The 23,073-nt window shown below is 62.8% G+C and overlaps 3 protein-coding genes across 3 annotated transcripts in view; 1 reads left to right on the top strand and 2 right to left on the bottom strand.

The window, feature by feature from the left end:
• The window catches only part of PTK2B (protein tyrosine kinase 2 beta), a 31,486-nt gene extending 26,616 nt beyond the window's left edge, over positions 1 to 4,870 (top strand). Inside the window, exons 23-30 of the mRNA XM_075497615.1 lie at positions 16 to 81; positions 1,730 to 1,876; positions 2,608 to 2,643; positions 2,937 to 2,964; positions 3,370 to 3,416; positions 3,691 to 3,834; positions 4,487 to 4,567; positions 4,655 to 4,870. Of these exons, the coding sequence (XP_075353730.1) occupies positions 16 to 81; positions 1,730 to 1,876; positions 2,608 to 2,643; positions 2,937 to 2,964; positions 3,370 to 3,416; positions 3,691 to 3,834; positions 4,487 to 4,567; positions 4,655 to 4,870 (765 nt within the window). The remainder of the gene's footprint in view (positions 1 to 15; positions 82 to 1,729; positions 1,877 to 2,607; positions 2,644 to 2,936; positions 2,965 to 3,369; positions 3,417 to 3,690; positions 3,835 to 4,486; positions 4,568 to 4,654) is intronic.
• Positions 4,871 to 5,390: 520 nt separating this feature from the next.
• CHRNA2 (cholinergic receptor nicotinic alpha 2 subunit) lies at positions 5,391 to 12,906 on the bottom strand. Its single transcript, XM_075497614.1, has 6 exons — positions 12,813 to 12,906; positions 11,417 to 11,571; positions 10,094 to 10,138; positions 9,756 to 9,865; positions 8,425 to 9,523; positions 5,391 to 7,886 (listed from the first exon to the last, which is right to left on the bottom strand). The coding sequence occupies exons 1-6, from the start codon at positions 12,874 to 12,876 to the stop codon at positions 7,761 to 7,763; spliced, it is 1,599 nt and encodes a 532-aa protein (XP_075353729.1). The 5' UTR covers positions 12,877 to 12,906; the 3' UTR covers positions 5,391 to 7,760.
• Positions 12,907 to 18,191: 5,285 nt separating this feature from the next.
• On the bottom strand, positions 18,192 to 22,377 carry LOC142407518 (uncharacterized). The gene is made up of 5 exons (XM_075497141.1): positions 22,343 to 22,377; positions 21,912 to 22,250; positions 21,366 to 21,468; positions 19,961 to 20,439; positions 18,192 to 19,450 (listed from the first exon to the last, which is right to left on the bottom strand). Exons 1-5 carry the CDS (start codon positions 22,375 to 22,377, stop codon positions 19,297 to 19,299), a joined length of 1,110 nt encoding a protein of 369 aa, XP_075353256.1. The 3' UTR covers positions 18,192 to 19,296.
• Between the last annotated feature and the right edge of the window lie 696 nt (positions 22,378 to 23,073).

Here is a 23,073-nt window from a genome sequence, read left to right as displayed (position 1 = left end):
CTCCGCTCCCCGCAGCCCAGCAGACCCAGGTACAAGCCACCACCCCAGAGCAACCTCCTGGCTCCCAAGCTGCAGTTCCAGGTAAGGTTGCATGGCCGGAGCATCTCGCGGGGACCTGAGCAAAGGGGTCGATGCCAGAAAGCCCTGCCTGGAGCTCGAGCCCTTGGGGGCTCGTGGCTTTTGGGGCTCCGAGGTGCCCCACGCCACCACCAAGTGCCTCCCGCCGCCTTGCCAGCAGGACACCGCACCGCTCGGGGCTCAGCCCTGCCCTGCCCCGCCTGCCCCGTGTTTTGTCCGTCCTTCAGAGCTGGCAGAGAGGCTTTCGCCCCAGGGAAGGGCAGTTTGCACGCTTGGCACTGGCCGGTTTGCGTGCACGGCTGGGAGGAGGGGAGGTTTGCTGCTCTCTGGTGTTACCTGGGCTGATTTTGGCTGTCCTGTGGGAGCACAGGTCACCCCCTCTCCAAGGACCGGTGCTGGTCCCTGCAGCATCGGGGTGAAGCCCTCAAGAGCAACTATTTTGGGTGCTCTTTTGGGGCTGGGCAGGGGTCCAGGCAGCAGCACGGGAGGTCTCAAGCCCACACTCAGGGCAAGAAAGAGCCAAGAGGGGAGGAAGGTCCCGATCCTGCTGCACGTAGGGCCATGAGGGTAGAGGCCGCTCCTGGTGCGAAAGCCGCTCTCCCCGGTGTTGTCTGCTCCGTCCGTCCATCTGTCCGCACTAACCCCCCGTGGCTTTATTTTGTGCCTGTGCCGCCCCGCTGCCCGCCCCCCCCCGCCCACCCGCAGGTGCCCGAGGGTCTGTGTGCCAGCTCGCCTACGCTCACCAGCCCCATCGAGTACCAGTCTCCGGCCAACTCCCTGCACACCCCGCCGCTCAACCGCCACAACGTCTTCAAGCGCCACAGCATGAGGGTAAGAGAGGGATTCCCCCATCCCGTGGCATCCAGAGGACATCCCGGTCCCAGGTGGCCTCGTCCCGGACACAGCAGGGACCCCGCAGGAGGCGAGGGCTCGGTGGGAGGGATGCTCGCTGCGCCACGCTCCGCTTCGTGCTGCCGCCTTCGCTGCTTTGAGCTCGATGTTGCTCCCGACCCAGCTGCGGGAGGACCAAATCCTATCACCCCATGGGTGCTGTTGGCGGGCTGGAGGGATTAAGCCCGTGAAGGGCTGTGGGGTGTCTCCAGCCCCCCGCCACGCACGTTTGCACGCACATCCTGGTGAAGGCATGTTGGTGGACGAGCGGCTGGCACGGCGTGCCCAAAAGCGGGCAGGGGACGGGTGGCTGCCGCTCCTTGGGACTTCGGGTCGGCTCCTCGCGCTTGGCGTCGTCCCCTGAAATGCCGGCGGTGGTTTGCAGCCTGAGCTCGGTTACTCTAGCCCCGAAATCAGAGCTGGGTGTTGGGGCACATCCTGAGATGCTCTGCCGGGACAACCGTGGTGCCGAGCGTGGCCGCACCGCGGGCACGATGAGCCGCTCCCCAAGCCAACCCGTGCATGCTGCCCTTGGAAAGTGCCGGCATGCGGTGGTGGGAGATTTGTGGCCAGCCGGTGGTTTCCTCTCCCTGCTGGAAACCCAAATGCTCCCCAAATTCAGTTTGGGGGTTCATGGCTGTTGGGGTTTGGCGCATGGCTTGCATGCACGGAGCAGGGCTCTGGCTCCCGTGCCGAAATCGGGGTCGGGGGGGGGACTCTGACTCCTGAGCCCCCGGTCACTGCCAGCTCTGCGTGCCAGGAGGAAGATTTCCTCCGTCCCAGCAGCAGGGAGGAGGCACAGAAGCTCTGGGAAATTGAGAGTCTCAAGATGCAGCAGGTCCTGGACAAGCAGCAGAAGCAGATGGTGGAGGACTACCAGTGGCTGCGGCAGGAGGAGAAGTCGCTGGTGAGTGACCTCGGGCTGCCTCCGGCTCTTGCACCCTCAGGAAGGTGGTGGAAGAGCCACAGCAGCCGTTGAGGTTGCTCTTCATGGCTGGAAAAGCCAGTTTTCTTTGGAGGAACAGCTTCTCCAGCAGCCCAACCTCTTGCACCCCTTTATTTTCTACACCCGTAAAAATCTCATGGAGCTGCTTCATTTCAAAATGAACATTTTGAAACTTGGGCCAATTTTAAATGCTTGCAGTTGTGTCTTAACGAGCTTTTATAATGCTTTTGAAATAAGGACTGGAGATAGCTAACGTGTGACTAATGCATCAGCTTGCAGTGCAGTGAGACAGGCTTGGAAGGAGACTGGAAATCTTTTATTCGATCGACTCACGCAGCCGGTGAAGCAAAGCCCAGCTCCCCTTGCCCCCGGGGCTGTCGGATGCCGAGGGGCTGCAAACAGCTGCTTGAATTAAGCTTCATTTTTTTTTTTTTGGAGCAGCAGTTTGAGGTTTCTGGTACCCCGGGAGCAGGCGGGGAGCAGAGAGGGGTGATGGGATGGGATGGAGATGGGCCCAGCGATGGGCATGAAGCCCCTTCCCCTCCCACATTCCCGGACCCTGCAGGGATGCGTTCCTGTGATGTGTTTCGTGAGTCTCCCAGAAATCAGGAAAATCCCTTTTTTTTTTTTTTTTTTTTCCTTTCTTTTTTCCTTTTTTCCATGCCTCTCACAAAGCTTCTCCCCCTTTGCAGGACCCGACGGTGTTTATGAACAACAACACTCCTCCGGTGAGTGGTGCTGGCCCCGGAGAGACCGGGTCGGGGTGCATTTGGGTGCAGGGGGTCCTTCTCCTGGGGGTGTCTTGGAGATCCTCATTTCCTTTGGCATGCTCAGGCGATAGATATTTATATATGTGCCCCTCGCATTGGGAAAATTAATCTGCAAATGTTAACGGGGTGGAATACCGGTGGTCTGGAGCTCCCCACCAGAAGCCCTGGAAGGGGATGGCGATGCCTCCTCCCTCTTCACTGCCTCCAGCCAGGACTTTGTGCCTCTTATTCGCTTTTTCTTCCCCCCACAGCTGCTTCCAGAGAAGGAGACGGATTACAGTGAGTGCCCACAGCTACCCGGGGCGCGGGGCTGCCCGTGGCTCCCACCCGGGAGCACCCACTTTGGGGCTGCAAGCGGGGAGCCCTGCGCTGAGCTGCGAGGAACCTTGGAGCCACGTCTCTCCTGGCTTCGGGATCCTCCATGAAAGAAATCCCAGATCATGGGCGGCAGATTTGCCTGCCCCGGGGGGAGTCTGCCTCTCCCAGGCAGGGCGGTCCAAGGGGGTCTGACCCTGCGGGGAGGTGGCACAGCTGGGGTGGGTCAGGGTGTCCAGCCACAGTGGGACAGGCTGCTCCCAGGGTGGTGCGGGACGTGGCACGGGTCCCTGGGGTCTTGCAGCGTGCCCGTGGGTCCAGAGGAACAGCCAGAGTGACTCTCCTTCCTTTCCCTTACTGACGGTGTAGCAGAGTTCACGGGACCCCCCCAGAAGCCTCCAAGACTTGGGGCACAGGTAAGACCTCCCTGGATTGGGCCACCACGATCCCAGTCCTCTTCCTCCATCTCCACAGTCTCATTCCTCCTCCTCCACCTCCATCATCGCTCTGCATCTGCAGGATGGGACTTTTCTGACTCCCCCAGTCCCCAAAGGGCTCAGACAGACCCAGCAACGTCGGAGTCATGGGTGGGAGGCGGATGGGTCTGGCCAGGGCTCCCCATAGGTGTTGGTCTTTCCCTCCTTGCCCTCTCGGTCCATCTGATCCCATCGTGTCCCCGTTCCCCGGCAGTCCATCCAGCCGGCCCGCACCGCCAACCTGGACCGCACAGATGACATGGTGTACAGCAACGTCATGGACCTGGTGCGGGCCGTGCTGCAGCTGAAGAATGAGATCAGCCTCCTGCCCCCGGAGGAGTACATCCTTGTGGTGAAGGTAAGGAGGACAGGGAGGGGACAACGCCAGGGGAATGGGGGAGGGAGTTGGGAATGAGTCTGCTGAGCGACTCCCACCAAGCTTCCTTCTCAGGAAGGTCTTGCACATGTAGGAGGGAGCGTTTCCAACATTCCCAGCTCCTCCTTTGGATCCTTGGGTCAACGATGGGAGAGTTTCCAACATGTTCTGCTCCTCCATTGGGTCCTTGGGTCAATGATGAGAGTTTCCAACATGCCTTGCTCCTCCGTTGGGTCCTTGGGTGAACGGCGGGAGCATTTCCAGCACTCCCTGCTCCTCCGTTGGGTCCTTGGGTCAACAGTGGGAGCATTTCCAGCACTCCCTGCTCCTCCGTTGGGTCCTTGGGTCAATGATGAGAGTTTCCAACATGCCTTGCTCCTCCGTTGGGTCCTTGGGTGAATGGCGGGAGCATTTCCAGCACTCCCTGCTCCTCCGTTGGGTCCTTGGGTCAACAGTGGGAGCATTTCCAGCACTCCCTGCTCCTCCGTTGGGTCCTTGGGTCAACGGTGGGGGAGTCTCCCACTATGCCCCTCTCCCAAATGTGATCCTTGACTCAGCAGCACAGACTATTCCCATGCACCACTTCCCTGGGCCTGTCCCTGCAGTCTTCCTAACCCTGCCGCCCTCCCCGCAGAACGTGGGCCTGTCCCTGCGGAAGCTGATCGGCAGCGTCGACGAGATCCTGCCCATCCTGCCCGCTGCCTCCCGCACCGAGGTAGGACCAGGGAGGAGGGAGAGGGGTCCAGCATGGGGTCGGGTGCTGGTGTCACCCCTGTCTGTAACCCCTGCATGTCATGGTCAGATCGAGGGGACCCAGAAGCTGCTCAACAAGGACTTGGCCGACCTCATCAACAAGATGCGCCTGGCACAGCAGAACGCCGTCACCTCGCTGAGCGAAGAGTGCAAGCGGCAGATGCTGACGGCCTCCCACACCCTGGCCGTGGACGCCAAGAACCTCCTGGATGCCGTGGACCAAGCCAAGGTCCAGGCCAACCTGGTGAAGCTGTGCTTGGAGTGAGGGCAGGGGCGGAGAGAGGGAAGGAGAAGGGGTGGGGAAGGAAAGGAGAGGGACCGCTCTGCTTCGGTCGGCGGAGATGGGAGGAGAGCATTGCGGAGGAGCTGGCTTTTGTGTGTCTCCCGTGGCCTCGCCGTCCTGCTCTCCCTGTCCCCCCTCTTCCTGCAGCCGCTCGTGTCTTTAGCATTGTCTTGTCGGTCTTCTGAAGAAGGGAGGCATCTGGTGACTCATCCCTGGCAAGGGCTGGGGGTGACCTGGCCGTCCCCGAGGGCGGCTGAAAAATCCCTCTGGCTCGGCAGCTCCCTGCTCCCTAGCTGCCAGCAGGTCCGTGTGTCTGTCCCTCGGCCCCTCCGAGGACGGACAGCCGCGGGCGGCGTGTCGCGACAGGGACCTGGACCCTGCTCCTCACCGCTGGGAGCCGGGGGGCACAGCGGCTGGGGGAGCTGGCATCCCGAGGGGCCGCGCGGGGGTCCCCAGGAGCCATCGGAGTGGTGGCCGGAGGGACCGTTTGCATTTCCTTGCACACTGTATAGAAGAGTTTATTTAATGATGGGAGGTGGGTCCGTGCGCCGCGGTGGAGCCGGTTCCAGCGCCCGTGGCCGGAGCGTGCCCGGCCCCAAGCCTGCAGAGTGCGGGGGGGGGGGACGGGACGCCGCAGACCGCAGCCTTTGGTGACACAAACCAGGAGAATGGTGCCTCTTCCAGCTGAGTTTTCTCCGAGCTGCTCTGTGTAAAGCAACGACGGCAAACCAAGTCTCTGTTCGGTTTGTGCTTTGAGTTGGAAGCTCCTTTTCCCCAGCATCTTCCCCCAACGCTGTTCATTCTGGCTGAGATAAACCATGCACAAAGTCCTGCTGTGCCTGTGCTTGCCTGTCACCCCCGTGCCGTGGGGACAAGTCCTCTGGGTCACCAGCACCTCCTTAGAAAGAGTAAGGGTTTCGCTGCTCAGACCTCTGAGCCGTCTTGCCGGCGTGGGGAAGCACCATCCCGGTGGCAGCATCCCCGGGGGAGCTGCTGGGGTAAACCTGGCCCTGCTGCATCCACATCCTCTCTGGAGCCCCATTTCCCTCCCGTTGAGCCCACAATCCATACGAGGGTCCTGGAATCCCCCTGCTCCCACCCCAAGGCTTGCTAGTGAGAGCATCTGCAGACCTTTGCTTTGCAAAGACCGTAAGGAAACCACGGGCAGCTCGTGGTGGAGGCTGCTGAGAAGTGGTTTATGCGGGATAGCACAGCCACGAAGACGGGCTCCCCCCATCAGAAGGATGTTTGGGGGTCTGGTGCCACACTGGGAGGGGGTAACCCCACGGCTTGTGCCCTGGTGGCCTCATCGGCCAGGCAGGGCTGAGCTGAGAGGGGCAGCGGGTGCTGGCTGCGGCTGGCGAGAGGGGCTGCAGGGATTAACGTGGGAAGGGGAGCGAGGCCCCCCCCTCTGCCCCATCGCGGTGAGGTCTGCTGAAGCCCTGCGTGCCGTGGCCTGGCGGTGCCTGGGCATCCCATCCCGTTCGCCTCCAGCCAACACCCCTGCATCACCCCGACCGAGCCAGAAATGATCCCCACGGGAGAGCTCTCTCCACCCGCGCGCTCCCGGCTCTTGCAGAGCCCTAAAGCCCACGTCCACCGGGTTGGACGCGCACACACGTACACCCGTGCACGCGTCCAGCCAGCCGCGCCTGGGCACTCGCTCCCTCGCACATCTCATTTCTCAGCCCCGTGTCCGCACGCCTGAGCCCGGCTGCCAGCACCGGGGGCTGCATGAGCGGCCGCAACACCCTCGGGACGTGCACGTCCCTCCGTGGCACCGTTTATTCCTGCCCGTTTCACTCCGGCAAGCACAAAGTGTTTTCCGAAACCTCTCGGACTGCATCCAACGTTGCGATGCCTGGGTTGGTCTCCTGGAGGAGAAAACGTTGTTGGGAAAATCCTGGTGTCTCTGAGGGCATGGAAGAAGAGAGTAGATGCCCTTTAGGGTGTATGGAAGCTAGAAATTAAAAGCTAGCAGTCATCAGAGCCAGGCGGTTTGGGATCTGATGTTGGATGGAGAGGAGGATTTCCTTGGGATGGACCTCGGCAGTGCAGGCTCCCCCACCCCAGCTGAGTCCACCAGCCCCGGTGCGAGGCAGCACCCCTGAGCTCCCGGGGTGCGTGGGCACCGTCTGGCCGTGGCTGGGTGGGTTATCCCGTGCTGCAGGGTCGTTTTTCCCTTCCAAGCCACCCACATTCCTGGTTTGACTGTTCCCACCTCCCTGCTGCTCCAGGCTCCGGCGTGGGATGGTGTGGAAGCGACCGCTTGTGCCCGTGGGTTGCAGAGGGTCTGTGCGTGAGCTGGGCTTTGCAGAGCAGAGACCCCCCGAGCCACGCGGCTGAGCAGGGACCTCCATCCCGTGACTGTACCCCTTCTGCATGGACCATCTGAAGCGTTATTGCCTGCCCCATGTCATGCATGACCGTGCCAGCCTGTGGTCCCGAGCACCCTGCGGTCAGGATGCGTCCTAAAGCGGCTGTGAGGTCCCCTCTTCTTGCCCAGCACGTTGGAGTCACAACCAGACGCAGCTCTTGGGTTTTGGGTAGGACTTGCAGCAGCTCGAGGAAGCAGATACCTCTCCTAGATGCCTCCAGCCTGCGCTCGAGCAATGGAGAAGCTGTACCATACCTCCCTCGATGCCGGGATGGCTGCGACCACCGCGGGCAGAATGGCAGGCAGCCATCCCTCCCCACCATCCCCAGGTCACCCTTGGCTCAGCTCTTGTTTCACCCTGCATTTCCCATCTGAGGGTCCTCCATGGTTGCAACCACGTCCTCCCAGGAGAGGCAAGGGTCCGGCTGGATGTGGGCACCACCGTGCCCGCTCCCCGCGTTGCCCGCCCGTCCCCACCGCAGCCCGGCCCGGCCCCTAGATCATCCCCGCCAGGTAGGGTGGGAGGAAGAGCCCCACGGTGCCCAGCAGGCAGACGATGATGAACATCCAGAGGAAGATGCGGTCGATAACCATGGCCACGTACTTCCAGTCCTCCTTCACCTGCCGAGCAGAGAGGGGCTGTGAGCGCGGGCAGAGGATGCAGCCCACCGTTTGTGAGGACCCCTTGGAGTTAGAAGACCACCCGGGGCTTCCTCTGCATCTGCCGTTTGCCTCAGGGCAAGGAGATAGCCCGTGCCTCGGGAAATCCCTGGAGCAGCAGGGCTGGGGGATGGACCTCTCCAGGGAGGCTGCTCGGGGCAGAGCTAAGCCCACCCGGGGTTTTCTGAAACCACCCGGCAGCCTCTGAGCCGGGTCCCGGCAGGACAGGCTGGGCCATCGCTGCTCTCCGAGAGCAGGACAGCACGGGTAGGAGAGGGACCTCCAACGTCCCCGCAGCCAGCAGGGACGGGAGCTGGAGGAACCCCCAACTGACCCCATGGACCAGGCATCTCCCAAGAGGTGGTCGTTGATATTCTCCCTGGCTTTGGGTCCTTAGCAGCCAGGGAACCGACCGGGGGTGCCAGCATGGACGTCGTCCATGGAGGTAGAAGTGGGGGACCCCCTCCTCACCCCCCAGCCCGCGGGGGCACCCACTCACCGAGAAGTCAGCATCCTCAGCTCGCAGGTGGTCCGCGATGTACTGCACCCCTTCCAGGGCCTTCAGGATGCTGGGGGACAGCATCAGCCCCCGGTCCGAGCCCACCTCCTCCTCCTCCCCCTTGGGGGGCACCCGGGGGGCTGAGCCCCCCAACGTCTTCCTGGCTTGGCGCCCGTAGCCATAGCGGCACTGGGCGACCTGGCTGTGGGAGCCTGTCTGGGATATGCGGCTGGGGTAGGTCTTCTCCTCCTCTTCCTCCTCCTCTTCTTCCTCCTCCTCTTCCTCTTCCTCCTCCCACTTGTCATCCACATCGGTCTCCAACCAGCACCGGGAGGTGCTGAGCCTCGTCCCCGGGAGGTCGTACTGTCCCGCGGTCCCCTCGGGGGGAGGCAGCGCTGGGGGTCGCTTCATGAAGAGCCAGCGAGGGATGAAGTCCAAGAAGAAGCTGCGCACCCAGCGGGGCATCGTGTGGGTGCTGGGGGAGCGGTGGTGGACGTTGAGGACGAACACGGTGATGATAATGGAGAGCGTGACGAAGATCATGGTGAAGAGGAGGTACTCGCCGATGAGCGGGATGACCAGCGAGGTGGAAGGGATGATTTCCGTGATAAGCAGCAGAAAGACAGTGAGGGAAAGCAGGACGGAGATGCAGAGGGTGATCTTCTCCCCGCAGTCAGAAGGCAGGTAGAAGACCAGCACAGTCAGGCAGGAGATAAGCAGGCAGGGTATGATGAGATTGATGGTGTAGAAGAGCGGGAGGCGCCGGATGATGAAGCAGAAGGTGATGTCGGGGTAGATCTCGGTGCAGCAGTCATACTTCTTGGAGTTATAGGTGCCGATGGCATTTATGATGGCCCACTCGCCGCTCTCCCAGTAATCCTTGAGGTCCACGTGGTGCTCCATGTTCTCCAGGTCGATCTTGGCCTTGTCGTAGGTCCAGGAGCCGAACTTCATCTTACAGTTCTGCTGGTCGAAGGGGAAGAAGGTGACGTCGATGCTGCATGAGCTCTTGTAGATGGCGGGAGGCACCCACTTCACCTTCCCGTTGGAGAAGAGGTGGGCCTTCGTCATGTGGGTCACGGCAAACTCCCCGTCAGCGCTGCAGGGATGGAGAGATGTGAAGGTCAGAGGAGGATGAAGCGTTTCCCCCAAGAAACAGGGCCAGGAGCTCCCTCGGCTCTCGGGGCTGGTGTGAGCCTTGATTTGAGGCCGTGGCCCCATCGTGCAGCCCTGCACGGTGCTCAGCTCACCCTCCTGGCTCATGCCACCGGGGAAGGGATGGCACGGGGGAGCTGGCCCTAGGGATGCCCCATCTCGGCAGCATCACTCACTTGTTGTAGAGCACGATGTCGGGGATCCAGATCATCTCGGAGGGCACCCGGATGGAGGTGACGTTGTCAAACTCCGCCGGGTCCCAGCGCAGCTTGTAGTCACTCCACTCCTGGAGGGAGACACGGAGGGAAGGACATCAGGTGGCCCTAGGTCTGGTGGGACCAAGCTGCCCAATGCCTCCTCCTTTTCCTCCTCCTCCTCCTCTGGCAGCATCCCCCAGAGGAACAGCACCATGGAGATGTCACCAAGCCCCCCTGGGCAGGGTCTCTCTGCCCCAAATGCTGTGCCCTCCTTGACGCGCTCCTGCCCTTGCTCCAGAGAGGGAACAGGCTCCTACCTGCTTCAGCCAGACGTTGGTGGTCATCATCTGGTTCTTCTCATCCTGCGGTGGGAAAGAGGGAGAAGTGAGAGGAGGCGGAGAGAGGGCTTGTCCCATCACCGCACAGTCCCCCAAATCACTGCTCTCACTTTCTGCCCTCCACCTCTGGGGTTCAGCTCCTGGAAGCAACTGGTACCAGTACAAGTCCAAGGAGAAACTGTAGTTCCCTGAGATAGCTGCTCACTAGATGGCAGCAAGAAATAGCATATCGCAGCGTACAGCTCAGCCGCTCCAGCGGACGGACAGAGGTACAGTCCTGTGGAGAGGTGGATGGAAGGATGGATAGATGGACAGATGGATAGATGGACAGATGGACAGATGGATAGGTGGACAGGTGGATAGGTGGACAGATGGATAGATGGACAGATGGATAGGTGGATAGAGGGACAGATGGATAGGTAGATAGATGGATAGATGGATAGATGGATAGGTGGACAGATGGATAGGTGGACAGATGGACAGATGGATAGATGGACAGATGGATAGGTGGACAGATGGATAGGTGGATAGATGGACAGATGGATAGATGGACAGATGGATAGGTGGACAGATGGATAGATGGATAGGTGGACAGATGGATAGATGGACAGATGGATAGGTGGATAGATGGACAGATGGATAGGTGGACAGATGGATAGATGGACAGATGGATAGGTGGATAGATGGACAGATGGATAGGTGGACAGATGGATAGATGGACAGATGGATAGGTGGATAGATGGACAGATGGATAGGTGGACAGATGGATAGATGGACAGATGGATAGGTGGATAGATGGACAGATGGATAGGTGGACAGATGGATAGATGGATAGGTGGACAGATGGATAGGTAGATGGGTGGGTAGATGGGTAGGTAGATAGGTAGATGGGTGGATAGATGGGTAGGTAGATGGGTGGATGGGTGGGTAGATGGGTGTGCATGGGAGGAATGAGTGAGGGATGGATGGACAGAAAAGCCCAGAGGTGCCCCGGGGCAGGTCGGTGGTGGATAAGGAGATGGCAGGGATGGAGAACTGCGGTTGTCCTTGATGCTCTCCTGCTGTCAGGGGAAGGGAGGGTTTGGGACGGAGAGGAGGGGTGCAGACCCCCCTGCTCCCTGGAGGTCTGAGGAAGGCAGGGTGGGTGGTTTGTCACCTGCTGGAGATGGCCAGGGGGTTGCTGCTGCCCAACCCCAACCTCACGCCAGTGTCCCCAGGCTCTGGTCTGGCAGACCAGTAGGACCAGCTGGTGAAAACTCAGACACCACGTGGGACCGGGGTCCCTGCCGGCAGGCTACGCACCACATCGATCAGCTGCGCGATGGAGAGCCCGAACCTCACGATGACCACGTCGGAGGTGTTGGGCACCGGCCGTGACCAGCGGTTGTAGCCGGTGAAGAGGTGCTTGAAGAGACGCTCCTCGGCGTGGCTGCCGGGCTGCTCCCGCAGGCAGGTGGCTGTGGGGAGACGGAGATGGGGACGGGGTGGGGGAGAGCTCGCTGACCCCCCCTTCCCCCCACCTGCACCCCACTGAAAGGGGGTGCCCATTCTGGGCAAGCCTCCTCTCTGCTGCAGCAGGCAGGGATGATAAACCCCACCCTGGGATGGGGAGAGGGGAATTAGGCCCCTCAAAGCTGCCCCGTGCTCCTCCCGGGGAGCGGAGAGCGGTGCGAGGTCAACCTTGCAATGCTGACCGAGCAAATTCCACTCTTGGGTGGCTGAGGTCCCTCTCCCAGTCCCCTCCAGCTGCTCTTACTGGTGTTAACTGGTTCAGCTTTGCAAGGTGGAGGCCGACCCAGTCCTTGGGACCGCTGCAGCCTGCCCGGAGACCATTCCTTGGGCTGGGCTGGAGACAAGGCTGGGAAGGAGCGCAACGCTCTTTGCTCTGCTTAGAAATTGTTGGCGTTGGTCTTCGGTGCTGTCAGCTTGCAGTGCATCGCTCGGCCGTCCTTGCTCACTGCAGAGCCCCATAAATTTCCACCAGCAAGTGGAGGGAGGCCGAGGGAGGGAGGGAGGGAGGTAGGGAGGGCTTTGCACAGTGACGTGCAACCAAAGAGATGGTGTATGGGCGGCTCTGCCCTGAAGAAGGGTGGGTGTACGGCCCCATAGCATGCCCCGTGCCCCGTGCAAGCTCTCCCCGATGGACAGGCAAGCCCAGCAAGGTCAAGGTGCCCCGGTTGTCGTACTTTGGCTGGGGACGAAGTGCTGAGCAGCTTCAAGGGTCTTAGAGGTGTTGGGGAGGGCTGGTCCCAAGTGAGGGGACAAGCAAGATGCCCAGCTCCTGGGAGGTCTTGAGTTGATGGGGGGGTGGAAGCAAAATCCATTTTTTTTCCATCCCTCCAACATTTCTAGGTTGCATAGGATGGATCTGGGGTCCCAGAGGTGCATCCCCTGTGGGGGGTGGCCCAGAGCAGACTGCGCCCACCCAAGCATCCGGGTGGTCTCAAGCTGCTCTGCAAAGACACGAACCCCGTCCTAGCACGGCGCACGGAGACTGGGGATGCTGAGAGACTGCACGGGGGTAAACTGGGAGACAACTGGTTTTCCATGCACATGCACCACAGCCCCCTTGGCTTCCCCTCTCCCCAAAATTTACCCCCCCACCCCACCCCGGGCCCCAATGGGTGACACCCATGGGAAGGCAGGGCTCAAGCAAAGGAAATTCAGGTACCCCGGGGAAAGCCAGAGCCGCCCTTACCCGCCTGGAAGGTGACGAAGCACCACGCGACGAGGGGGACGATGCCATGGGACAGCCGCCCCATCCTCCTTGTTCTAGTGTCCCCCGTGGACCCCCTCCCTGCGGCAGTTTGCAAAGCCCCCCAAGAGGAGCGAAGAGCTGAGACGGTGGTGGGAGAGGAGGCTCAGCAGGGAAAGCCACCATAGGGGACCTCCAAGGGGGTGTCCCGCATGTCCCCCCTGTTAGCGAGCACTGGAGGAGCCATGGATGGAGCTGGAAGTGGGCTGGGAGAGCCTCAGCAGGAACACAGCCGGGCCAGGGTGGATGCGTGGTCTGGGATGTTCTGCTGAGCCGCCTGCCCCAAATTTCGTTCCTGGAAAGACGGCAAAGAGCGGCACTGTCACCGTGATGCCACCGCGGCACGGGTCTGGGAGGTGACGGTCCCACTGGGGTCCCCTCAAAGCTGCTCCCAGCCGCGAGCAGGGCTTGGAGCTGACCCAAGCTGCCACCGTGGCAGAATCAAGGGAAAATGTCCCCAAAGCATCTGCTCCCCATTTCACGAGTGCTCCTCGGGCAGGCAGGGTGCAAATCTGGGCAGCGTCGGTCGCAGCCGGGCAGCCAGACCCCGTAAGTTAACACGATGGGGAGCCCAGTTCTGCCCCGGGGTGATTTAATAGCAGAGATGGAGCCTGCTGCTCCAAACCTTACTGGCGTGACCAGAAAATAACTGGTTTCGACCATCCTTCTGCCCTCCCCAACGCGAAGCTGCTTCGTGCCCTGAGAGCGAGGGAGGGGAAAGCATCTCGGCTGCTCCGAGAGACTGCGCTGCCCCGAACGGGCTCCTGGGGCTGGTTTCTTCTCCAGGAGCACTCACTTCTGAGAAGAGGGATCATCCTTTCCCCATCCACCCTCATCCACGCACCCGTTGGTTCATCCATCCATGCATGCATCCGTTGGTTCATCCATCCATGCATGCCTCCATCGATCCTTGCATCCATCCATCCATCCATCCATGGATGCGCTTGGTTCCCCTTCCCAGCAAAGCAAATCTCTGCAAGGGGACAAATCACTTGCTCTGCAGAGGCCCCAAAATCTGCTCCTGCTTGCAAGGTGACTTCTCCACGCTTGACCCGTGCCCCCAGGAGCAGCCTCCCCTCTCCAGGAGGCAACTGCTTCCATCCCTGAAGAGAAGGAGGTTCTCAGTCCAGCACTGACGTTGCTAAACAAGAAGCTCCTTTAGCTTAAATTCCTCCCTGGCCCGGTAAAACCACGAAGCCCTCCTGAACTCATCATCATCTTCTGCGCAGTTTTCGATTGATTAATACAAGGATGGTGGAAAGGGTGGGAAACGGGAGGAGAAACACCAGCCACCGTGCTGAGCTGGAGAGAAAATTATGGATGTGCCTCTCCTGGCTGAGATATTTAAATATACCGGAGAGTACGGGGGGTGCTAGGGGAGCTGCCCCCGCTCTGGGCTTGGTTATAGGGTCACACGAGTGGGGATTTCATGGGCTCCCCAAAGCTCTGGTAGATATTGAAGAGGGGAAGGAGGCACCCTGGGTGATGCGAAGCTATGCCTGAAACTGCCCGTATGTGGCAAAGGGGGTTTGGGGGGGACATGGGTGGAGAGGAGCCCCCGCGGGACATGCGCCCGTGGGTGGCGATGGGGATGGCTAGGTGAGTGGGAAGGGGGCTGCGTGGGTGGGAGACTGCACACACACACACAGAGGCCACCCAAGGGTGCCGCCGCACCCCGCCACCCGGCCAGCACCTTGCACCCGCATCCCCCTTCCCTCCCCTCGCTGCTTCGCCCGCCTCGGTGCTGCTCCGGCAGCATCGGGCGGCTCCGGCAGAGCCCGGCAGCGGGGTGGGCAGCCCTGCCCTCCTGCCTGCCCTTCACCTCCAGCCCTGCCTTCTCTCCCTGCGTCCAAACCATTTCCCTGACGGATTCCCCGTCGCTCCGTGACACAGAAGCGCTCGGTTCGAAGCGTGCTGACCCTGCAGCAGATGCCCCGGGAGGCACCTCCGTCCCTGCAAAACGCTGCTCGCCGGTACTCGCCGGTACTCGCCAACCACTTTCCCGGAGGGATGCAGAAACCTGCCCCGTGCGGATGCTGAAGGCTGGACCGGAGGATGCCCACGACCGCGGCGAGCCCGGTGAAGCTCTGGGCATCCCGACGTGCAGTCAGGGAGGCAGCGAGAATACATAACTTATTTATCGGATTGTAAGGGCAGGCAGCAGGGCGGGTTTTTTTTGGTTTTTAGGTGGGAACTTCATGCAGAGCTGAGAAACTTTCCCTGCTGCTGCCTCCTCATGGCTCCCTCACCGTCCTCGGCACTCTACAAACAGCTTTAATCATGGATATTTGCAGGGAAAAAGAGCTTCTCCCGTTCCCACCCAGCCTGGACCCGATGAACCCCCTTACCTGCTGCAGGGAGAGCAAGGAGGGGTCCCCGGAGCCCCCCGTTCCCTCTGCCGTGCCGGGGTCGGGGTGCTGTGCCGCAGAGGGCTCCGGCGAGGACTGGGCTCCAGCGAAGGATGGCTCGGCTCTTACTCGAAGCGGTGGCGGTGACGACAGGGGCTGGGGGAGGAGGGAGAGCCATGCCCAGGCAGGGAAGGAGGGGAGGCCGGGGGGACGAGGGGGAGGAAGGCTGGAGGGGCATCAGCTCCCCTGGCCCTCCTCGCCCGCCGTGCGTTGGCAAAGCTTCCCCGGGGCTGGAAGGGGCTGGATTTGCCAGGGTTTTCTCAGTCCCTTCCAAGGCACGGCTCAGCCGGGGGAGAGGGAAGGGGGTGTTGGGCTTTCTGTGTGAGGATGGGGAGGGAGAGGGAAGGAGAAGAGGAGCCAAAGTGCTGCGGAGCAGCGGAGCCGGAGCATTGCACGGGGCATTGCAGGGCACACGGCTTGGGGCACTGCAGGGGCATCACGGGGCATTGCAGGGGGCATCACAGGGAATTGCACAGGACATTGCATGGGGCATTGCACGGGGCATTGCAGGGCATCACACGGAGCATTGCACGGGGCATTGCAGGGGGCATTGCAGGGGGCATCACGGGACATTGCAGGGGGCATTGCACGGGGCATCACAGGGAATTGCATGGGGCATTGCACGGGGCATTGCATCGGATATTGCAGGGGGCATCGCACAGGGCATCACAGGGCATTGCACGGGGCATTGCATGGGGCATTGCATGGGCCATCACACGGGGCATCGCAGGACGTTGCACAGGGCATTGCATGGAGCATTGCAGGGGGCATCACATGGGGCATTGCAGGACATTGCATGGGGCATTGCATGGGATATTGCAGCAGGCATTGCAGGGCATCACACGGAGCATTGCACAGAGCATTGCGTGGGGCATTGCATGGGCCATTGCACGGGGCATCGCAGGACGTTGCACGGGGCATTGCATGGAGCATTGCACGGGGCATTGCACGGGGCATCGCGGGACGTTGCACGGGGCATTGCATGGAGCATTGCACGGGGCATCGCAGGACGTTGCACAGGGCATTGCACGGGGCACTGTGTAGAGCATTGCAGGGGGCATCACATGGGGCATCGCAGGACATTGCACAGGGCATCGCAGGACGTTGCACGGGGCATTGCATGGAGCATTGCACGGGGCATTGCACAGGGCATCGCAGGACGTTGCACGGGGCATTGCACGGGGCACTGCGTAGAGCATTGCAGGGGGCATGGCGTGGGGCATCGCAGGACGTTGCAGGGGGCATTGCACGGGATATTGCAGGGGGCATCGCGCGGGGCGTCGCAGGGCGTTGCGCGGGGCGTTGCATCGGATCTTGCACGGAGCATTGCATGAGGCATCGCAGGGGGCATCGCGCGGGGCCTCGCAGGGCGTTGCAGGGGGCATCGCACGGGACATCGCAGGGGGCATCGCAGGGGGCATTGCGAAGGGCCAGGCTGCTCGCAGCCATGCGGGAGGCCGGCCCTCACCAGGCCGGGGGTCGCCCGCTCGCTCCAGGCTGGGGGTTTGGTGCCAACCCGCCCGTGGGCAGGGCAGCTGCAGGCAGCGGCCGGGTCTCCTGCTCTGGGGCAAATGGGGTGCAAGGTCTTGAGCTGGCCCCACGCAGCACCGGCCTCGGCCCACGCTTGCCCCCATAAAACGCTGCCAAGGGGTCGGTTGCAAAATTGGGAAAGCAAAGCCAGGGCAACGTCCAGCATCTCCCCTCCCCACCGCAGACCCCCTCCCCCTCCTGTCCCAGGTGTCCCCATCCGAGGGGCTGGGGACAGGGCTGGGGACAGGGCTCCTTCGGGCGGGAGAGGCGGCTCTCCGATCGCGAGACGATGGGCGACCCGGAGCTCCCCCCTGCTTCCTGACCTCCCGGGCGAAGAGCTGGCCCTCTCCCCAGACCAGCCTCTCTCCTTCCTTCCTGCTAGGAAATTTAATGTGCAACCTTCCTCCAAATGAAGCCCAGGACTGCAAAAATTTCCAGCCCTGGGGGACCTGCCCAGTGATTTGCTTCCTTTCCTCTGGGAGATAGATGAGGAGGCATTTATCGTGCCAGGGCGTGGGGGGCACCTGAATTTGCTGCTCCGCTGCAGGCCCCCCCATCCTGCCTTTATCCCTGGGGCTGTCCCCACCACCCTTGGGATGCTGAATACCAAAAATCCCTGGGGAAGAGGACCGCAGAGCTGGTACCCCAGCAGCAGCCGATGCCGAAGCCAGGCAGTTATCGGGTTGTCCCCTCCCCGGACCCAGGGCCGTGAACATCTCACCGATGCAAACGTCACGCCGGGGTGACCCAGATGTCTCAGCGATGTCACGATTGCATCAAACCACCCCTTTTTTTTTTAAAGCCTGGCAAACCTCCCCCACCCCGGGGAACCACGCTGCAGCCGGCAGTGCGATGCAAAGCCCCATCCCCGTGCCACGGTGCAGAGCCCTGAGCCCGTGGCCACGTCCCAAGGCTGCCTGCGAGGCCGAAGGGAGGGTGTTTGCTGTCGGACGGACCCCCGAAGCTGGGGAGATGGCGGGGGGGGGGGAGATGGAGCGATGAAGGGATGGGGAGCAGCTGAAAATTGCAAGGACTGCTCCGGGAGATCGATCCCGGCCCACCAAAGGAAGGGAATTAGGAAGAAGGATGAGTCGCGTAAGACCGTAGCAAATTAATCAGGAAAAAAAAGACAACCAACATTGATTTTTCTGGGGAGGAAAAATGGAGCTGACTGCTGGGGTGGTGGATTGAAGGCTGGGGGGGGGGGGGTGGGAAGCATCGTGGATGCCAGGGGGTCCGTCTCCTTCGCCGGGCTCCCGATTGGGGTGGATGATTTTGGAGGTGGAGGGGCGGTTAACGCTGCAGACGACCTCACCCGTCCTCCTTTTCCCTTAGACAGCAGAGGATGGAGAGAAAACAGACGCAGAGATAATGCTGACGCCGGGCAGAGCGCAATGCATCTTTATTTCACTGCCGGCAGCTCCTGCAGAAGTGCCGCTGCCGCCGCCGGGGGTATTTCTGCCTCTTGCCCGTCCTTGGGGTGCACCGTGGGGGTATTGGGGTGCCCCGAGCCCCCGTGCCGGGGTGGCCCTGGCCATCGCCTCCAGCCTCCCGGGAGAACTCCGGGCTGACCATCACGGAGGGATTTTCTGCCTCCAGCTGTTTTCCCGCTGCCCAAACCTCAGCGGGTTGGGAGCGCTCGAGTTGCCAGCTTCGATTTATTGCCGGGTGGTTCACCTCCGGCCGCTCTCCCGCTGCCCGCCCTGCCCTGTGCAGGCAGGGCAGCCCCATTCCCTCCGCCCTGCCCACCCGGAGGGGACAAATCCGGACCCAGCCTCTGCCCTTACCACCCCAGGGGCAAAAAGGCTCTTCCAAGCCCGGACAAGGCGATCCCAAGGGCGAAGGATTAACCGGGGCCGGCAGCGGCTCTGCCCGCGCTGGGCGGGCGGTGATGCTGCTGGACCACCGGCGAGATGCAGCCGAGCCCCAAAAGAGCTGGGATTAATTTTTAAGACCCTCGGGAAGCCCCAGGAGCCCGGTTCAGGCAAAGCTCCGGGCGCGACGGCTTAGTTGTTGGCACGGGGGGCTGGCTAGCTGGGAAAAAAGGAAGCCTGTGTGGATAAAGCTCTTCCGGGGAGCATCAAAGGGGTGCAGAGGTCTGCTGGGGATGGGAAGAAGGGTTTTTTTCCCCGGGGCACGGGGCTGGGCACCCACGGTGGCACCAGGCTTTGCTAGACGAAGGCAGAGGTCCTTGGGATAAATGCACGGAGCACTTGAGGCTGGGGTTACGGGCATCGCGCGTGCAATGGCATCACAGGCGTAACGGCATGGCGTGTGCGACGGCATCGCGTGTGCGACGGCATCACGTAGTGGGCAGCAACCTCCCGTCCCCTCCCAGCGCTGCCGGCTCCAGAGCCCAGAGCACTCTGCAAACACCCCGTGCCAAGTCTCAGCTCCCGGGGCCGGGGAGAGGAGCCAGGACACCCCAAAAGCCGTGGAGATGAGCCGGGTTGGGGTCCTACCAGCAAGCAAGGCCATACGCAGGTGTCCTAGGGTTCGGTGGCAGCGGCGGCGCGGGTGGCCGAGCTCTGCAGGCGCCGGCTCAGCTCAGCGTGGAGGCGGCGGGAGGTGGCATCGAGGGTCTGGGCCAGGCGGCTAGTGAGCTGTAGCATGTGGGCCACCACGCGGACACCCTTCCGCAGCCTGGGAGGGGGGGAAGAGTGGGCTCAGTGTCCCCTGTGTCCCCAGCAGCCTCCCCGCCGGGGAGTGTGGAAGGTGATGCTGCAGCACTGGGGGTCTCAGAGGGGGTCCCCAACCTGGGAAAGGAGGTACCCCAACTCTTCCATCCTGGTGAATGCTGCTCCGTCATGACGTTGTGGCTCAGCTGCGCTGGGTCACTGGTTTAGGAGTGACAACCCCCCCTCTCCTGACATCCCACCCCCCACCCTGCCCTCAGAGGACCCCTCACCGGCCCCGCTGCGGCGGGTTTAGGGCAGGGACACACGCGTGGACGTTAACGGCAGCGCTTTGCTGAGCATCCAAACCCCACGTGCCACCTGAGGGCCACCACGAAGGCTGTGGGACCCCTGGGGACACCGAGACCCCCCCCCGCCAGGTGTGTCCGCAGCCTGGGGCTGGCTCCCACCCATGGAGTTTGGGGCATCAGCTCCATGGAGCACCTCCCCTGGTCCATCCCCTTTCCATGGCACTTACTTCTCCTTCTTCTCGGCCATCCGTGGGTGATCGGCCTCGGCCACGTGAGCCTCCAGCTCCCTGCGGACATTGTCCAGGCTCTCCTGAAATTCCAGGTTGGCCCCGTGGATGGCGGGCAGCGCCTCGGTGATGATGTCCTGGTAGCGGGTCTGGTTGTCCTCCAGCGTGGCCGCCGTCTCCACGTCCTTCAGGCTGGCCTTGGTGTCCTGCAAGAGGTTCTTGAGATGATCCAGCTCATCGCGAGAGGCGGAGAGGGGTGGCCCACGGGGGCTGCAAGGGCTGGGGGTGTGGAAGGTGATGCCGCAACGCTGGGGATCCCGGAGGGGGTCCCCATCCTGGTCGAGGTGGTACCCCAGCTCCTCCGTCCTGACGCTGGGTGTCACGTCCTCTTCTGGTCCCCCCTGGGTGGTGGTGGGGGGAACGAGGGCACAGAGACCCACCAGCAGGCACCAGCCGGGGCCGCCCGGGACCATGGTGTCCTGCAGGAGCAAAGAGAAATGGGGGGGGGGTGTCAAGGCAGCGGCTGACACCCCCTCCGAGACCCTTTTGGGTCCCCCCCCCAATTCACACCAACAAAATCCCCCAAGCAACCTTATTTTTCCATGCATCTCTGGCTGCCAGGCTTGGGATTTGGGGGGGCTGAACCCCACTCTCCCCACACCATTAAGGACCCCCCCACCCCGGGTGGGGGGGGGGGGATCCTTTCTGCACACCCCCCCCCCAGCACAGCACATGGAGCATAGCAATAGGGAAACTGAGGCACGGAGGGGGTACAGCAAGGGCTGGGGTGAGGCTGATCGTGCCGGGGGGCAGCTCGGCCCCCCCAGAACCCCCCTCGGGAGCCACGGAAAAGCAGGAGGCCGCAGTGGGGGGGGCAGACAATACGGTTCTTTCAAAACCACCGCCGGAAAGCCTTGGCGCCGGGGCCGGGAGAACGGGTGCCAGAGGCTGCCGGCGCGACGGGCGCGGGGGCTCAGGGGCTGGGGGGGGTCCCCGCGGGCACCCCGCACCCTCCGAGCCAGCCCCGAGCCCCTCGGCAGAGGGAAGGGGGCTCCCGTCGGCATCCAAGCTCTGTGCCAGCATCCTGGGGTGCAATGAGCTTCCCAGGTCTCAGGCCAACACCTGGCAGGGGTGGGGGGGGTTCATTTTGCAGTGAAGGGTCCCAAAAGGGGAGGGGGGGGGGGAGCGGCAGCCGGGGGACCCCCCAGCAGAGACTGCAGCGGTACCGTGGCCCAACCCTGCCACGAGTTGGCCGGGTCTCAGCGGCGTAGCCGTGCTGGCATTTTGCTGGCACCGAGGCTGGGTTGTTCCTCCCGGCTCTTCCCACCGGAATAGCAACAGGCCAGCAAAATTCTTCCTTTTTCCCCCTCTTTCTTTGCCCCCCCCCCCCCCCAAACGCTCCCACCTTTTTGCCAGGGAGAAGCCAGGCTTGGTGTCCCGGCGGCTGGGACTCGGGGGGTCCGGTCTCGGTTTTGGGGTGAGCGGAGGGCCTTGTGCCAGAGCTGTCCCTGCCGTGAGGGGAGGAGGAAAAACCTTCGCCCGCCGGAGATCTGAGCCGGGTCGGAAGGCAGGGAAGGGGGTTTCATCCACCCACGCGGCGCTGGCCCACCTCGGGAGGATGCTGGGGGGTCCCGTCAGGGGTCCCGGGGACGGCGGGGGGTCGGGAACGAGGGATGGGGGACACCGAGCCCCGGCAGCGGGATGCTGCCCATAAATGCACGGCTTATCCGGGCTTGAGCCCCCCTAAAATAACTCTACCCCCTCCCCGATAGCCATCCCAGCACGGAACAGCCCCCCCAGCCCCGCTGCACTGTGCGGGGGGGGCGTTACCCCCTCCCCGGCCCCCCCCCTCCTCCCACCCCTTGTTTTGCAGGTGGGGAAACTGAGGCAGGGGGCTGGGGTTGCCCGCGAAACCGCTGCCGGGCCCCCCCGCCCCCCCCGCCCTGCTCACCGCTCGGCGACGCGGCTGTCCCGCCACGGCACTGCCGGCGGCTCCCCGAGGCGGGGCCGGCCCACGCACACGCATGACCGTGGCCACGGGCCTGCCGTGGCCGGCAGCGAGCGGGCGGTGCTGCCGGGGACGGTTTTGGGGGGCACGGGGAGGGGTCGTGCGTCCCCCCTGGGTCTGCCTCTCCAGGGGATTTCAGGATGGCCGAAATGGCCGGGCGGCGTACACGCGTGTGCACGTATGTGCTTGGCATGCAGGCGCGTGCTGAGCGCGCACGTACACGCCGGGTGCCCACACACCTGCGTGGCGGTGCAGGGCCGTGCTCGGCGGTGCTTGCGCACGCTTGGCAGCGCACGCGAGGCCGCAGTGCGCGTACGCGTGCTCGGAGACGCACACGTGTGCTTAACGGTGCACACGCATCCTCAGCAACGCGCCTGCTGGTGCGCGTACACGCGCGCGTCTTTCGCATATGCGCGCGCGTGCGTGGGTGTACGCGTGTGTTTACGTGCGTGTCTGTGTGTGTTTATGTGCATGCTTGAGCGCGTGCATGTTTGCCTGTGCGTGTGTACATATATGTGTGCACGCATGCACGCGTGCAGGCCTGCACGCGCGCGTGCTGTGCGTAGAAGCGCATATATGTCTGCGCGTGTTCCTGCATGTATGCAGGCATCTGCGTGTGCATCTGTGTGCGCCTGAACATGTGTGCACGCACGTGTGTGTACATGTGCGTGCACACGCGTGTGCACACCTGCAGCACGTGGCCAGCCCTGCCTGTGCACGCCGGCACCCATTAGGCTGCTCAGAGTTGGGTGCGGGCAGGTTGGGTCAGCGAGTGCTGCTGCACCCTGGGGTGCTGCGGGAGCTGGGGGGGGGGGGTCCCGGGCCCCCCGTTAATGGGAGAAAACGCGATGAGGGGCAAAACCGCGGGGAGCCGCGGCGGGGAGTGGGTGGAGAGGCGGGCACCCACGGGCACCCACAGCAGCGGGGGGCCGGTGTGCTGCCACCCACAGACGTGGGGACCAGGGTTCCCACAGCCCCACAGGACCGGGAGGGTGCTGGTGGGACGGCGGGGGGTGTCCCCCGTGCAGGGGGGCGGTGCGGGGGGGTCCCAGGCGTCCGGGAGGGCACCCTCCGTGACGGGCGCCGAACGGCGGCGCTAGGACCC

This window comes from Mycteria americana, chromosome 3, assembly GCF_035582795.1.
Source record: "Mycteria americana isolate JAX WOST 10 ecotype Jacksonville Zoo and Gardens chromosome 3, USCA_MyAme_1.0, whole genome shotgun sequence".
Classification (NCBI taxonomy): domain Eukaryota; kingdom Metazoa; phylum Chordata; class Aves; order Ciconiiformes; family Ciconiidae; genus Mycteria; species Mycteria americana.
This window is presented reverse-complemented; position numbering and strand designations above follow the sequence as displayed.

What these genes read in the sequence shown, in the direction of transcription:
- CHRNA2 (XM_075497614.1), bottom strand. Translation starts at nt 12,876, where the DNA reads ATGGGGCGGCTGTCCCATGGCATCGTCCCCCTCGTCGCGTGGTGCTTC. An exon ending in CTTCGTCACCTTCCAGGCGG is followed by an intron (nt 11,572 to 12,812) that starts GTAAGGGCGGCT and finishes GTCTCCCCACAG; the next exon opens with CCACCTGCCTGCGGGAGCAG. An exon ending in TCGCGCAGCTGATCGATGTG is followed by an intron (nt 10,139 to 11,416) that starts GTGCGTAGCCTG and finishes TTCCCACCGCAG; the next exon opens with GATGAGAAGAACCAGATGAT.
- LOC142407518 (XM_075497141.1), bottom strand. Translation starts at nt 22,377, where the DNA reads ATGCGAAAGACGCGCGCGTGTACGCGCACCAGCAG. An exon ending in GCGTGTACGCGCACCAGCAG is followed by an intron (nt 22,251 to 22,342) that starts GCGCGTTGCTGA and finishes TGCGCTGCCAAG; the next exon opens with CGTGCGCAAGCACCGCCGAG. An exon ending in ATGGCCGAGAAGAAGGAGAA is followed by an intron (nt 19,451 to 19,960) that starts GTAAGTGCCATG and finishes CCCCCCTCCCAG; the next exon opens with GCTGCGGAAGGGTGTCCGCG.